The 17,867-nt window shown below is 39.1% G+C and overlaps 1 protein-coding gene across 1 annotated transcript in view; it reads left to right on the plus strand.

The window, feature by feature from the left end:
* Window positions 1-17,867, plus strand: part of ERICH6B (glutamate rich 6B) — a 192,822-nt gene that overhangs the window by 140,352 nt on the left and 34,603 nt on the right. Inside the window, exon 13 of the mRNA XM_075198034.1 lies at window positions 5,592-5,747. Coding sequence (XP_075054135.1) covers window positions 5,592-5,747 — 156 coding nt within the window. The remainder of the gene's footprint in view (window positions 1-5,591; window positions 5,748-17,867) is intronic.

The following is a 17,867-nucleotide window of genomic DNA, read 5'->3' on the forward strand; positions in this document are numbered from 1 at the left end:
TGTCTGGAATAGGAAAGGTCAGCGCTACCATCAGTCCTGTGTCATGCCAACAGTAAAGCATCCTGAGACCATTCATGTGTGGGGTTGCTTCTCAGTCAAGGGAATGTGCTCACTCACAATTTTGCCTAAGAACACAACCATGAATAAAGAATGGTACCAAAACATCCTCCAAGAGCAACTTCTCCCAACCATCCAAGAACAGTTTGGGGATGAACAATGCCTTTTCCAGCATGATGGAGCACCTTGCCATAAAGCAAAAGTGATAACTAAGTGGCTCGGGGATCAAAACATCAAAATTTTGGGTCCATGGCCAGGAAACGCCCCAGACCTTAATCCCATTGAGGACTTGTGGTCAATCCTCAAGAGGCGGGTGGACAAACAAAAACTCACAAATTCTGACAAATTCCAAGCACTGATTAGACAAGAATGGGCGGCCATCAGTCAGTATGTGGCCCAGAAGTGGATTGACAGCATGCCAGGGCGAATTGCAGAGGTCTTCAAAAAGAAGGGTCAATACTGCAAATATTGACTCTTTGCATAAACGTAATGTAATTGTCAATATAAGCCTTTGACACTTATGAAATGCTTGTAATTTTACTTCAGTATACCATAGCCACATCTGACAAAAGGTCTAACAACACTGAAGCAGCAAACTTTGTGAAAACCAATACTTGTGTCATTCTCAAAACTTTTGCCCATCACTGTATACTGGTTTTCAAAATGAGATAGTCATCATGGGTTCTATGTTACATGTACACAATTCTTCAAAAGGGGATCACTCTGCTGGGGCAATTAATCACTAAAGAGTGAGCAGTTGATCCCAGGTACAATTCCTTGCAGACAATTAGCATTATTGAAGGTGAACATGAGCTCATGAGTCTTTTTTTACCCCTTCCTGCTTTGTCCACAGCAGGTTAGTTGTCAGAGGGACAACATTAGATGTAGGTAGCATGGTGGGGCTACGTTTATGGTTAGAAGGATTTGGGGGATTACGGTTATCCAGAAACATTGTGGTGGGGTGTTAATTTAGGTTTAAGCTGTACTAGGAAGTTATGGTTAGGCTGCACAGGCTGAGCTCAACTATATGGTGGGAGAGCAATTTCCCATTTCAATTTATTTAATTCTGATGACTGGTGTTAATTGCAGCTAAGCAATTGCTCAATAATAATTCAGTGTGTATATTGGTCATCAAAGTGGGCTCTGCGTTATATGCTTGTCATATGAAACTATCTGTGTTGTATTTGATTATAGCTCTTTCTAAATTAATTGTTTCATACATATCACTGGCTGAGAAAAATAATTCTTAGGGCATAAGTTGCCATGTCACCCTTATTTCTTCACCTAGAGGTTTACTTCTCAGTTTTAGGTCAACATCGTTTGCCTGAGGGGAATTTGGCTGGGAGTTGAAGTGCCTAGGCTGAATTTGTTTTTGTACATATTGGGTGCAGAATTGGCAGCCAAGTAAACAGGGACATAACAAGGAAAAAGGAGCCCCACAACATCACTCTAAAGAACTGTGAAGAGTGGATGGCACCCCTTCAAATTCCAGGTCCTATCTACGCACAAATACACTGGATTTTTTTAACTCTTTATTATTGTTTTACTTATTATTGTTGTTGAATCTCTGAGTTGCACAATTTGTCTAAAGCTATCTTTGTGGTCCAGAAGATGCCCAGCACACAGTACATAACAGAGAATACATGGTCTCCAGGCTGAAGCAGACATAGGCAGTGCAGTAACTGACATGATGCTGCTATGTTAATGTTGACCTGTATAATTACAGTCAGTCCCCTTGCTGATCCTACCAAGGCCCTGTCGTCCATGGGCCATATAGTACTCCGTTGACTCCAAATTCAAGAAGGATACGGGCACAGGGACAGCGCTTAGCTTTAACTCCATTAAACTGGCAACTGAATGCAACAGAAAAGATAAATATTTGTTCAAATTGTTCTAAAAGCAATTTCATCTCCAGGTGACACGGAAGGGGCCATAAACATAGGATTTTCTCTTCCTCACTGACTATCTTTTGGGGCCAGCTTTTTATGTGTAAATGGCATCTATTTTGTTTGGGAATCCAGTGACAAACTTGTTCTATTATCACAGTTGTTCAAAGCTTCTAACTAAATCATTGTGCAGCCTGGTCATATAGGGTAATCTCAATAGGTACTCCTATGTGCAAGGATAACATGCTCCTCCTTGCTTCAAACAGTCATTTGTTTACTGGAAAACAGATATCAGATTTTATCATCCAAAACTAAGTTTCTATATGATATATTTATGCATAAAACTGCACATCTACTTCTTACAACACATATATATATATATATATATATATATATATATATATATATATATATATATATATATATATATATATATATATATATATATATATATATATATACACACACACACACACACACACACACACACACACACATATATATATATTATACATTAGACATGCTATTGTCCATACTATTTTATTTTAAACAGTCTCCCTTATACTTCTACACACTACACTGTTTTATTTATTAAAACAATTACTTATATGGTAACAACGTTCCCCACCAACTCTGTAATTATTATTAAGTTTTCCATATGTAGTTCCCCACACCAGGGCCATTACACTCTGATTCATGTCAATTTGCAGCTACCAGATGCTGGTGAAGGAGTGACTCCCCTCCATCCACTGGTGATGCCATGTTGATGTGCAGTACACTCACAGTCAGCGGCTGACTTGCCTGCACCAGTAGTAATAGTCAGGGATGACGGCTTTCTTTGGTTTTGCTTGATTTCACCAACCAGATTGGAGTAGGATGGCGGTAAGTCCATCCCATCACACTGCCAATATGGTCCACTAATTTATAGCATAAGTAATAGCATTACAGTTGTAATTGTTCTAATTCAGAAAGAAATTAATTATTCCCAGGAATAAGCAGCTAAATGAAAATTGAACACTAAGGAGCATATTCAATTAAGACAGCGTATCGTCTTTACCCCTGGCTGCACACATAAAGTGCCTATACAGTACCGCAACATTGCGGATTTCCCTCCACAACCCTATGGGGTGCAAAGGGAAATCCGCAATGTTGCGGCAATGGAAAATGTGCAGCCGTATGTAACCGCGATCTGTCGTCATAATTGAATATGCCTCTAATTCTTTGCTCATTTCTGCTCTTTATAATATAGATTGAATGAGGCAATAAAACATTAAGTACTGGTAACAATTCTTTGGACTTTATCCGGATGTTCAAATTGTAACACAACAGTAGTTCATAGAATATTCTTTCATAGTAGAATACACCTGACCTCCACATAAGTGTAGGAATAGTAACTATATATTACATTTGCTATTAATTTCATAAATGTATATTCTTGACATCCTCCCTTTTCTGCTGACATTAATGGCAATAGCTTCAGTATACAAGTAACTACACTTTTTACTGAACACACTATTCTAGACATTTTGCATCATTTCATTTTATGTTTAACCATAGATTGTAATAGATTTAAAGATTGTATCTCTTTTATGTAACTAAAAGTTTTTGAAAGGACTGTTGACTTATTGGAAAATGTCCTTATCTAGTGAACCTGCAGTTGCTATCGCTCTATCATCTTGTCGTTAGTTAACTGTGCTGCAAAATAATAGTTTGTTCAGTTTTCAGTATCTAGGTAATAGAGTTGTAGATAGCAAGGTAGTTCAAGTCCAGTTATCTAGTACTCCCATTGTGGAAATACTGTATTTATTACTTACAAACCGGAGATGATAGTTTATGGTATAACTTAAAATACCACAAGTATGTGCTCCTTCTTAATTTATCCCTGGTTTCCATCAGTTTCTGTTTTAGGTAGTGTGGCATAATGACACTGCTACCCAATCACCAACCATGTCATTAACCTGACACTGATCACTATCAGTAGTTTAAATAGAGTTAATTATACAGCAGGAAAGAGGATAGGGGTTGCTACAGAGCAGATAAGACAGAAACTACTGGAAACCAGAGATACACATTTCAGGGTCTGACATTCATTAGATAGTCGCTCATAGTGTATCTTAAACAGAATGCACACTAGATAGAAACTTCTCTTAGTAATAATGACTATTAGTGAGCTTTGCAAAGACTTTTGTAGCAACACATAAAGAGTAGTGTATGAATCACAAATGTGTAAATCCACAGTGCAAATGCTGTTTTGTGATATCACACACCTTATATTTTGCACAAGCGTAGAACTGCATGGATTTCCTGGTCAAAATAGGTTTGTCTGTCAAGGTGTAAGAGTTAGCACCGGCTGATGGGAAGATTTAGTTCATTTCAAGGTGTCCCTTGCTAAAATCCTTGCGGATAATGTGCACACAGGCACTAACTTTTGCAGTGAAGTGCAGAAATGGGATTATTTAACGAAATAAAAGGATGATATGGCTGCATTTATAAAGGAGAGTTACTGCATTGTAGGAGGGCTCACAGCCTTTCTCTCCCTGCACATTGACTTCTCTGCCAGCTCTGAGGTCCCTGACATCGCCATTCTATACAAATAATAGGGCACACTTTGCCCCTTCTAGATGCACTTCTCCAGGAAAGGGATTTTTATGCACACTTCTACCTACATAGAACATGAAATAAAGACAGTCCTGATGTCCCCTTTCACTAATAATTAATATAAGAGATAAATAAACCGAGTAATACATTAGGAGTCTTGAAATGATGCAGTGGCTTAGTGGTTAGCACTTCTGCCTCACAGCACTGGGGTCATGAGTTCGATTCCCGACCATGGCCTTATCTGTGTGGAGTTTGTATGTTCTTCACGTGTTTGCGTGGGTTTCCTCCGGGTGCTCCGGTTTCCTCCAACACTCCAAAAACATACTGGTAAGTTAATTGGCTGCTATTAAATTGCCCATAGTCTCCCTCAGTCTTTGTATGTGTATGTTAGGGGATTTAGATTGTAAGCTCCAATGGGGCAGGGACTGATGTGAATGAGTTCTCTGTGCAGCACTGCGGAATTAGTGGTGCTATATAAATAAATAGATGATGATGATGATGAAATTGTGTGGTCCTAAATTTGTACAAGGTTGGACTTTGATATCATATTTTTATTCTTTCCTGAGCATTTTCCCGAGCACCTACCAACCAGCAAAACTAGACACAGATTGCTTTTACGGGACTGCTTCCAAAGACGTATGCCTTGAAATGCTCTTGGTAGACAAGTCAATGTACTTGTGCCCATAACGAAGCATTGCATATAAATCAAACCAAGTTATTCCAAATTTAAAATAGAAAGAAAAATTTGGTTATTATATTTTTGTAACATTGATTTCTAGACACTACTCTATTGTTACTAAAATAAATAGTTAAAATATATCATGCTAGTGTCTGTTTAAGGAAATGAATATGACACAGTCGTGGTAAATCACAGAACTTACTATGCCATTTATTATATGAGCAAAATATTATATTACATTCTGGTCTCATTTATATCTGGATTATATCAGCCTACTTGTTGGTATGTAGCTGGCGCAGATCTACACTTGATATTTCACAATAACTGGTACTTTTAACCTAGAATGTCTTGCTTCCTTGACTACAAATCAGATATCCATCAGGAAATATTGGTATCTTGATCGCCTGCTCAAAACCCACCCAATTTACCTTTATCATCTTGGAAGATGCTGAGCAGAACCCACAGATACAAGCTGTTTTTATGAGTAATGGCCATGCAGCCTGCTACCATCTGAATGGGATGCTTTGGTAAGTTGAATGGTGTATTAAAGAACATCAAGGCACTGGATAAAAAAATGAATCACTGTTATTATTCTTTATGTTACTTTCAAAATAACTGCAATGCATCAGCAGTAAGGAAACGGCATAGTAAAGGTACTGAAATGTTACATGCTGATGATATTTCTTTGGCTCAGTGGGCAAAGAGGTATTTATGAGGTCATATCGCCCTGAAAATAAAGGGCAGACCGTTTTTGTCACAATTTTTCAGTAACCATCAATTTATAGGAGTAGAACTATTTTATCTTTGCAGTTATCTTTCATTAAAGATTTTGACTTATGTGATTTGTAGAATATGCCTGTATAATATGAAGTACAGTTCTATGCAAACGTTTGGGCAATCTTGGTTATATGCATCTTTCACTGAATCTCTAAGTGAAAATATTTTTACGTAATCTCTGTAGGGTACAAACTTAAACAAACATCTACTATATAAATGCCTAGTGGCGTGTTTGGGAAAAAAAAAAAAACAAGCTGCAGCGCCACCTGCTGGGCAGAGTTATACACTGACCTATATATTTCTTGAAGGAGAAGTGACAGTTGGGAGTGGTTGGTGGTTGCTGGGGGTGACAGTGGGGAGTTTTTAACACCTTAAGTAGCTTGATAAAGGATGTGGCGATGAAGATGAAGGATGAGGTGATGGAGAAAAATGATGAGGTGGTGACATGTGGACAAAACCACGTTAAAAAAGGGTGCTTGCGTCGGGAAGTAACGCTCTTCCCCTGAGGAGGCCTGGGCTAGGCCCAAATGCATGACAAGAACCTTTTTAACACCTTAAGTAGCTTGATTTGACTAGAATGCATAAGTATCATGCACGGGTTAACTTGTTTTAAACGAACAACTACTAGTTATTTTCTGAATTTAAAAGAATAAAAATAAACTAGTGAATGTGATCTTAACAAATATGTATAGACCCTTCCAGTTGATTTTTAAATGACAGATTAGGCCTTAAAATACTTAAAATAAGGTCCAAGGTATGATGCCTTACCATAGTAACAAAATGTATACTCCCATTACTATGATAGGCATAGTTCAGGCTATTGTTAAGCTATTAAGCACTTGCTTTACAATTTAATTTGTCAGTGCTACTTTATAAGAGCCTGTAGGTGGTATTTATAGACCATGGGATTAATTCAAGGTGAGAATTATTTAGGTTTGTGTAGTGTATCTTGCATGAAATGGCTATGTAGCTGTAAGCATATACGCCTATGCAGATGTGCATGAATCTGGCACTTATGATCAGGAGAGGTGGGACAGGGGAATGAAGAGATATTCTAAAGTAGGCCGAGTACACTAAGGGAGTGTTTGCACAATTATGAGCAGATACAAAAGCATAAACGCTTGCCCAAGCCGTTTATTTGCTGGTGGTCAGGGGGAAGTGCAGTTAGATGATGATGATGATGATGATGGTTATCAGCTATTGCGAACCACTTGTGATTGGCTGTTTGCAAATGCTCACACTCCTGTGCGTGTGTTTAATCTTTATTTATTTTTTTCACATATATGAGAAGGAAAGCTCTTCCTCCAGTATTACACAGGTTTCTGAAGTCGTATTGATGCCTAATAGCGAATACGTATTTTGCAAACAAAACAAATGGCAATAAACATGGGCATAAATGTAGCTATTGCTGCAGGCCTGCATGTATCTTGCTGCTTTTTTAGTGAATACAATTTGTGGCTGCAGTTTGGGGAATAGTTGGGGCCAAGTCTGCATGAGGTCCATTTATGTTTTAGCACTGGTATATACCAGTGTGAACAAGCCCTTAGACTACAGTAACTCAAAGAACCACCTAAAGGCAGAACACAGGGCAAGCCTGAGCTATTCTTGCAACCCAAGCAGACATGAACATGGGACAGCTGATGTCACAGAGTGGGAGAAGCCAATGTAAGACATGGGATTGTTTAAAGTGATACATTTTAGAATGTGCTAAATAACCATATAATGTAAGTTACAATCCATGGTTACTTCTCACATTTTAGTACTTGTTATGGATGGATGTCATTTTGGAACCACATAAAATAATGACGTGGGCTGTTGGCCGGTCAGACCATTGCTTTGTCAAGCACTAGTTGAACATACATAATAGAGACACAAACTAGCAGCAATAAAAATTACGTTCTTTCTTAATAAATATGCAACAAAGTTAAATTACGGAAAATTTTATACACTGAATTTATAGTATATCACACTGTACTTATTACTAGTACTTTAAATATATAGTGATGCACCTAAATATATTAAATATGGACAACAAAACATTCACAGGCTAAATAGGTTTATTTTCGAAACCCAGTGACCTGATGAGACATTAATAGACATCAATAGTCTCACTGATTCATAGTAGTCTAAGCGATTAGAGGAAGTTCTAATGTGAATTGCTGGGATGCTCGTGTGCTACTTATTTGCAATGTGAAAATTGGATTTTTGCAAAGTCTGTTTAATTCTCTCTAGGGTATGCTACAGATGGAGGCATTGTCATAAATATAGCCTTTTTTTTTCTTCTTATGATCTGTGAATTTCAAATGCATATGAATTGTTTTCTGAATAACAACAAATAAGCGAAATGAGATAAAGAAAATATGAATCACTAGCTTGGAATAGAAAGCCATTTCTGAACTGAAGCTGCAGTTCTTCTCCATGTCTTGAGATTGTCCCAGAGGCACAAAGTGCCAATTGCACTTAATCGAATTCCACATGGTGCTAGCAAAATAAATTTAACCTGACGTATACTATTCCTGAGTGTTCATTCACAATGGTTGGAGAATACAAATTAGAGATTTAAAACTGTAAGTACTATGCTGGTACAGTGCTAGTAAAGAACAAAAGACGCCTTGTTAGAAAACCAACAAAATAATTTTTGATGTATTGTTGATCAGAGATCTAAGACAGCATTTATACCTTTCAGCTGAATTTGATGTTAATGATATTGAGACCAATGTACTTTTTATTACTTCCCCTTTATTAGTCCCTGATTCATTCTATTGAGAAGTGAATCAACCATAGTTCCAGGAGAGGAAATGTCTAAATATTGGCAGCATTTTTCCCCTATAATGCTAAATTGGTAATTATAACACAAGGGGTTTTGTTTTACCTTCCTCTGGATCAATGTAGGACTAGTGAAAGGTTGAATTTGATGAATTTGTGTCTTATATTCTACCGTACTAACTATGTCACTATGTCCAAAGTGATGGTTATTATGAAAAATGCAGTCCATGTTGCTATGCTGGAATCGTGCAATTACTTCTCTAGAATGTAAGCTCTCATGGCCAGGGTCTTCTGTACCTATCGTCTCATGCCTGTCTTCTGTCCGTCTCCCTCGTATCTGTGCTACTTATGCGTAATTACCTCATGTACTTCTGATTTGTTTACTGTATTGATTATGTTCTGTCTGTATTTGTACTATTATCTGGCGCTACGGAATATGTGGTACCTTATAAATAAATAAAAATAATAATAATTACTTCATGGTAAAGCATGTACAAACACTTTAGTAAGTGCTTGTTCTATTTTATTGTATTAATTTATTGTAGGTATCATTATAATCCTGCAGCACTCATCATTTTAGCCTGTCTACAGGGGTACTTGTGTTAGTGACTGTGACAGAGTGCAGAGTCTAAGAAGCTAAGAGAGAAAACATGGAATGTCCTGTTCCCTTTCAATTTACATTATATTTTTATTGTACTATTAAGTTTGTAGACTGTAATACTACATAATTTATTCATATATTCAATGCATGAAAACCCTGTGTTTACTGCTGTAATAGTTGACAGTCTGCATTGCCTTTTATCATTTAGAATTCTCACTTCCAATATCCTGTGCCTTCCCTTGACATGGATGATGATAGCTCAGTGTGGGTTTGCATCATTCTTTCAGCCAAACAGTTGATTCCTGTGGTAGCGCTACCTAAAATTCTACTGAGGTCATTCACAAAGGGCGCTTATGCATCCAACCCAGATAAATCGCCGGACCCCTCAAAAATTATATTGGACCCACTGATATTGCGTTTCGCACCTGTAAAACACAGTATTTTTTAACACTTAGGGCTCATCCAGTTGAGTGTCACATTCCAAACAAACCACAATGCTAGCAATCCATGCGTAAAGTTTTGCAGATAGGGTTAATCCTATACCATGCTGTTTGTGGTGTCCACATATTATTATTATTATTATCATCATCATTTATTTGTTAGGCGCCACAAGGTGTCCGCAGCGCCGTACATAGTACAAACAGTAAACCATACAGGGTTAAACAGTACAGAACAGTAAACACAAAGTACCAGTGCTTCAAAAACTCCGGGACAGACAAATGGAGTGAGGACGGAGCAGAAGAACAGGTGGGGAGACATGAGGGAAGAAGTGCCCTGCTTAAACGAGCTTACATCCTAAGGGAGGGTGGACGAAACAGACACAAGCGGGACATAGAACCCAGATTATTCGGCGTCACTATAATTTGTTGAACATCCAATAGTATGTCAGCCTCCACAATTGTTATTGTTACATTAGACAATTGTGTATATTGCTGTGAAGGACAATGCAATCCTGGTATTCTTAATAAACCCTACAAATCAGATGCTGTTCTTAGGAATTGTTGCCACTTTTCAGCCATTCAATTGTAACTGGAAGTGTAGACACTTCATAGTATACAAGCTTAAGGGTGTACAACTGTAAACAACTTAAAAAGACACACTGGGATTTCCATTAATTATGCATGGCTTGATGTACTATACCTATAATTGTGAATATATGAGTTTGCAAAATTTTGTTACTAAGTTTTGATACCAGCAACATTATACTAGTGGGATCTATTTAAAAAATAAAACATAAAAAGCAGGTGGCAGAGTTAGGGAAACTCTTTTTTAATGTTTTTTTTATAATACAACTTGGAATTTGTAAAGTGTGTAGCTGTAGCTCTTTGCCATCTATGTATCTTTATGGTGTAAATTATAGTACAACATTGAGACACTTCTGATTTGTGTTTTTAATCTGTTATTGGTATTGAGGCAATTATACCAGCACCCAAAATGTATAAGTGTACTGTATATAGCACTTGTTAGGGAAATATTATTAATTAATAGAGTGAACTTTATATAAAAAAAAAATATGTGGATTATCAAATCACTAGAAACACCTTGTGATTCTCAACTGTTAGAAATATTGGCAGAATGGGATTTCTCATTTATTAATCAGTATAATCTATTAACCACTTAGTACAATATTGCATTTGCTTTAAAAGTGTGTGCTGGGTGCAACCTGTTCTCACGTGTAACCCTAAAAGTGACTTGTATTATATGTAATATCACACTATTTATCCAATTAGAAGTGATTACAGCCCGATATAGTCTAGTTTACAATAGAAGTCCATGAAAATATTTTTTTCTCCAGCAACTTGCCTGGGACCCAAGAAGTTAGAAACATATGTACCCTTGCTGGCTCCTGTAAACACTGCTTCCTAAAGCCTAACATCCTGCAGAAAAATGAAGGTACACGCTGCTCAGTGGAAGGCTCCCAGTATAGCAGCATGGTCAAGTTGCGACAGCTGTATTGACAGTGATGGCCATTTACTGAGCACAAAAAGTGTGGATATATATTGTGGCATCAAACAGCTCTTTACTTCAACTTCCACATATTCATCTTCCCACAAATATTAAACATTTAACATTTGTGAAGACAATAGGAAATAATTGTGGTGGTGCCAGAGAATGTCATCTCACCAAGTACAAGGTTGTTTAGAAGATCTACTGAATACTATCTCAGTTCTGCTACTGGACCCACTGAGTTTAACTGTCCCTGTTGTTTCCTGTCAATGTTATTGTCATCTCTATTCCTCCTTTGGTGATCCTTTTGCCTCCTTGCTGACAGCAGCTGCCACCGAACATGGGGAACTACTGTCCTCACTCTATTTCCACCAGCAAGCATTACCCTTAATAAAACCACCGGGCTATGCACAGTTGCTCCAAACTCACAATTAACCACAAGAGTGCAGCACAAAAGCAAAATCCTCCTCTAGAACCAGCACAGGTTGGTTGCAAGCAGCTTTCTGCTTTGAGATTTCTACCGTGACTGGGTCATGTTTCGTGTTTCTGTCCACATTCTTACCATACTACACTACCAGTAGCTGAACAGAAATGCCAGTCACTAATGACAATGATGTTGGACGTTAATAATGCCGCTGCCTAACATTGGCTGTACGCACTTTCCCCACCAACAACTACAATTGTTATTCCTCTTGTGACACCCCTAGAGGCGGGTGGTGGAGGATCATACCTGGTCCCTAGATGCTCTTCTTTCGGTCATGGCACGGCAGTAGGCCAGAGAACCCCTGAGTCCCTAATGGGAGTAGGACACCAAATGAATGCAGTGACGTCAGATATATTATGCAGGAACAATACGTCACTAACAATCTTTCTGAACATAAATTTATTAACAATAAGTACAATCTGAATACGCTGTTCACAGGACTGAGCTAATAGGGGTGTCAGTTATTGTACTTTATGCATTTATCTTGACGATTGCCATGGGCAAAACTAACGGGCCTTACTTCAGAATAACAGAGGCAATAACAATAATCCTATTGTCACGGGCACTAGGAGTCTTGCCCAGGAATTCACCAGATGACTGGGCTTACCAGAGTGGTGAAGTTAACACAACGGTCCTCTGGTAGCAGGGTGACTAGCGGAACATATATCACAGCAGATGGAGAGAGAATACCAATAAATAATAGGAAAGTCAGTGACTTGCAGCAATCTTGGTCAATGAGTCAGCGACTAGCTGATATTGTGGAAAGGCAGATTTGAACACTGAGATCAGGATGGACGTGAGCAGATGCGGGGAGGTAGTAGGGAAGTCAGTGGTCTGCGTACAGCAAGTTGTACCACTGCTTATGGTGAGAAGACTTGTCCAGGTGCAGGTAGGTAGCGGGGAAGTCAGTGGTCTGCATACAGCAAGTTGTACCACTGCTTATGGTGAGAAGACTTGTCCAGGTGCAGGTAGGTAGTGGGGAAGTCAGTGGTCTGCGTACAGCAAGTTGTACCACTGCTTATGGTGAGAAGACTTGTCCAGGTAGGTAGCGGGGAAGTCAGTGGTCTGCGTACAGCAAGTTGTACCACTGCTTATGGTGAGAAGACTTGTCCAGGTGCAGGTAGGTAGCGGGGAAGTCAGTGGTCTGCGTACAGCAAGTTGTACCACTGCTTAATAGGTGAGGATGAGTACAGGTGTCGATGAGTGGAGGCATACAAAGGATAATAGGATGCAGACACTGAGAGCACAGAGGAACTTGATCCCAATAGATATGCAGCGTATCCAGCAAAGTCTATAACGGTATGTGTGGCACTGCTTGGTAGAGACTTGCTCAGCACAGATATGCAGGCCAATAAAGGATAGTCAATCACAATTGTGCATATAATGACTGAGTAGTATGGTTTGTTCCAAACAGATATGCAGCGTAACAATAACAGTCTATAGCGGGTATGGATACCGCTGCTGAGAGGGGAAACTTGTCCTAGCGGATATGCAGAGTAAACGTAGAAAGTCAATAACAGATAGGCATACCGCTATTTAGTAGAACCGTCTGTCCACAGGAAGATGCAGGGACTGCAGAGACGCTGAACGGCAGAGATGAGTGTAGGAACCACAGGTGAGTAGATCCGGTAATCAGAGTCCAGCTGAGGACACAGGCAGGAAACAGGAGACTGTAGCAGGTATGGAAACCAGCGATGAGTAGCACAGGGAATACACAGGAACTGAAGACACTAGTAGTACACAGGAGACAGTAGCGGGTATGGAAACCAGCGATGAGTAGAACAGGAATCAGCAGGAAACTGAAAACACTAGTAGAACACAGGAGACACCTTCAGAGACTCACAGGGAATGAGACTCAAGATCAGGCAATGAGGTAATGAGCACAGGTGCCTTAAATAGGGAGAGTTGCCTGATGAACCAATTAGATTAAAAGCAACAGTCACAAGAGTTCTTGGGTGCTGCGCATGCGCAGTCCATCAGGATGAAGACGGCCGCGGTTCAAGATAGATGCCGGCAGGAAGGCTAGGGAGCCACGCACCAGCGTAGAGGCACTCACGGTCCGGTGAGTGACACCTATATGTCATAACTTCTATAACGCAAATAGTTTGGTTACAACTATGCTTGATATTACTCTGAGTACATTTTTATAACCGTCACATGACCAGAGACTCAACAAGTTCTACACTGTGGCCGTAATACTCTAATCCTGGATAATGTGAGGTCACATAAATTGTCTAAGAATACAGTAATACGGTTATAGTCGCTGATATCATAAAGAACATTAATTTCAAACAATACATCACAAGCAAATTATATCACAGTCAATTAATCTTTAATCTTTAAAGAAGTCCATCATCAGCAGAGCTAATTAGCATAAATGTCTTCACTGGCCAGACTGTGGTAAACGTACACATTAGAGCCCCTGTGAACAATTATAATGGCAGTTTTGTAACTTCAATATAGCGATCAAAAACAGCAGTTACTGTCTCAGGTATAACACAATGCAGTGTGTTGTCAGGGCTATTATGTACTGGGAGGCTGGGTAATTTGTTAAGCAAATATCTCTTATAAATCTAGCTCACAGCTTTTAAAATGTAGGATAAACCATATTTGCCTACTCTCCCAGAATGCCCAGGAAACTCCCGAATTTCTGGGAGTCATCCCAGGAGAGCATGGCAACCTCCCGGGTCCTGGACACACTTAATGAATTAAATGGCAGGGGCATGGCTTATGATGCAAACAGGCGCGGGCTGGGAGAGGCGTGGCCGGGGGGCACACAGGTGGCCGCATCTGATGACATCGGAAGCGGCCGCGGGGGGGAGAAACTGTTTTTTTGCATCCGGGGGGGTGGCCGGCCGGCCTACCCCCCGGCCCTAATAGGCGTCTAACCCCCCTGCCCCCCGGGCTAGCCCGCCACTGGATGCAAATCAGTCAGAGTGACCCAGCCCCCTGCCATAATAGGCAATAACTGATTATATGTTTTTAGGGGGTGGGGCCAAGCAACGCGATTTGCTGAGCCCTGCACCGTGTGGGTGCAGGCCTTCCTGCCCCCTGCACCTCCCGGAGGCAAACTTGCCACAGTTGGCAAGTATGGGATATACTATGTAGTAAGTGAGAATACACAGTCAGTTTGATTACACAGACCTGTTTCCTGTTGTGTAGATAGTTTTCCGCTCCATCTTCACTATCACTGGTGTTAGCTCTTGTCTTTAGTGACAGCCTCTCTGTAACTGCAATAATTAAGTCTTTGCACATGCAGTATTCTGGCTGGCAACACACCTTAGATCTCTGCAGCAGTGTAACTCTCAGCAATAACACTTGCCTCACTTTTCCTCACAACAGCATATCAGAAAAGACATGTCTTTTCATAATGTCTCTTTAGCGCTCACTCACTCTCTGAGGCTTCTCCTCTCAACAGTCTCTGTCTCAAAAACTTTGGAACTTCCAGCAGCCTTACAGCCTGGGTTTTCCCTGGGTCCTATAGTCTCTCCTGTATAACGCTGTGACACAGTCCTGTTCCATAGGGTCCTAGTTTCCCGCAGTTTCTGGGTATCACACACTACTTTATGCATCAACTCTTCCTTTACCTCTTAGATTGTAAGCTCATTTGGTAGGTTCTTCTTTACCTTCCTGATTTATGTAATAATTTGTTTGAGTCAAGATTCCCTGCAGTGCTGTGTAATATGTCAGCGCTTTATAAATAAATGATAATAATACTAATAGTAACAGTAATGTCTATGCACACAAATTCACCTACTTTTCCCTCTAGGGCATTTCAAGTTCACACCCACTTTAAGAACTTTGAGCTGCTTCTGGAAAATCAATTTGCTCCTACATAGAAATGCACTTTGCCATAAATGTGCAGCTAAACGGTAAAAGTGTAGTATTAAAGTACATAAAACATTAACATGATGAGTGTTCCGAGATGCCGGAACAATCACATTATTTTGGAGAGAGCAGTGCGTCCTCCTGCAAAGCCTGGAATGATCCTATTAATCCGTCTTCTCCAAACCTTTATTTCATTATATAATTTTCATCCTGTAAAACAAAATACTTAGGAAGGATGCCCTTTTAATCACAAAAGAGCATTTGCGCTGTTGTTTTGCAATTTATGCAGTTAGTAAATGACCCATGGTGATCCACAGCAGCATTTATTTACAAAGCCTGGAGAAGCAGAATGTAAAGGTGCCCACAGAAATATGTACTTAACATCTTTAGATCTTCTAGTTTTAGTAATCAGTAAATTAGATTTTTGTGGATTTCTAATTTAACGAAAAACTGAAGGATAGCATTTGGCTTCTCTTTAGAAACCCTGTTTCTGATCAGCAAGCTAAACAACACATCGTGCCACCAATTTGTAACACAAAGTTAATCTACCAATATCCATATTCAAATGAAGAAAACACACAGATATCATCAATTTTCAATACAACATAACCTAATTGTGTTCTTTGCCTCTGTGTCTTGCAAATTACATTTTAATGAAATAAACTAGAATTCAATTAGTTTTGACTTCTGGAGTCAATTTATGCTTGGAAGAGCTTATGTAGGAACACTCTAAATAATGAATACAATTAGAAAAGTTTCAATATATTTCACAGTTCCCTAGGAAATGTGCAGTGCATCAATGTGTTTATAAATAAAGTTGATTGACACTCAGTGCACAGAATAAAGGTGGTCTAAAATGAGCTGTGCTGTATAAAAACACAAAAGTAATAATCTGCCTGAAGATAAAAGGTAAAAGAGAAGGCTGGTAGGTCTTTTCTCTTCAGAGTTTGCTTTCAACACATTGATTATTTTCTGTGTGTGAAGTCTGATCGCTAAAAAGATACTATTTCAGACAGTACAAATCAATTCTATATAATCCATTATTAGTTTTTTTAAAATGATTTCTTTGAAACTGGTCATTTAGGGAAATTGACACCAGGAGGTTGGTTCATTGGTTACAAGGAACAAACACAGAGAAATATCCCCCAGCCCACTGTTATAGCCGGCGAAGGAGTTGCTATTTCTATTTGTACATAAAAATGCAGAAATCTCATTTGCACACATTTGTAAATGTATGATAAGCCACCTGACCTGTTTGGAGCTTCTGCTAATAGGGTGCTCTTAAAATGAGAGTCCATATTTTTGGGCCATACATATGTGTTTTTAAATTGAGAGCTAACTTACCAAAAGTTACCCCAAACTCTTCCAAATGGCAATATGGCACCAGCACTCTGCAAGAACTACTGACACCATATCAGGCTTCTCAAACAAACAATACAGAAGTGGAAGTTGCTCAATCAATTTATAGGTTCATAGCAGGTGGTTGAAAGGGTGGGGTTATCCTGAAAGGAACAAATACAGAGAAATATACCCCAGCACACTACTATAACCAGCAAAGGAGTTGCTATTTCTGTATCATTGGTTACAAATAAGAAGCAATGACAAATGGATATAAAAGCAACATTTTATATATTGTATTTTGTGCCACATCATTCATTTTAAAAGTCTTAATTCTTTTTCAACTACACCTAAACTAAAGTACAAGTTGCCTTATGTAAAAATGAATGATCTTATGCTTTGATAAGTCCATAAAATGTCCAAATTTGTCTTCTCACAGCCCTGAAGTATATCAGTGTTACAGAGTGTATGCACTGTTCTACCAAGGTATATGTAGTCATAGGTGCTGCTAGCTGCCTGCCAAACTTCTGTTTTGTGTAGATTTGGCCTTTAACCTTTTACCAATACAATACCAGAGAACCTATTGAAATCTATAGGATTATTATCAGAAATTATAGATAATGTTTTCGGACAATGTCCTCTATCAGACTCTGTGTCATCTTCTGACCGAATTAGCAGGACACAGTGGATCTCTAAGTGGTCCGGAAGATTAACCCAAGAGAGAAATGGCTGGAATGGGTCCAGTTTTGCCACCCACATGTGCGACTTAAACAATAGTATGTATGGACACTTAAATCACTGGCAACAGAAAGAAGGAGGTTTAATAGCCCAGATTAAATGGGTCTGCTGAAGTCTCCAGCATAAAAACTAGGTGGTTTCAAATATAACTAGTATGTGCTGTATTTC

Source organism: Mixophyes fleayi, chromosome 2 (genome assembly GCF_038048845.1).
Source record: "Mixophyes fleayi isolate aMixFle1 chromosome 2, aMixFle1.hap1, whole genome shotgun sequence".
Classification (NCBI taxonomy): domain Eukaryota; kingdom Metazoa; phylum Chordata; class Amphibia; order Anura; family Limnodynastidae; genus Mixophyes; species Mixophyes fleayi.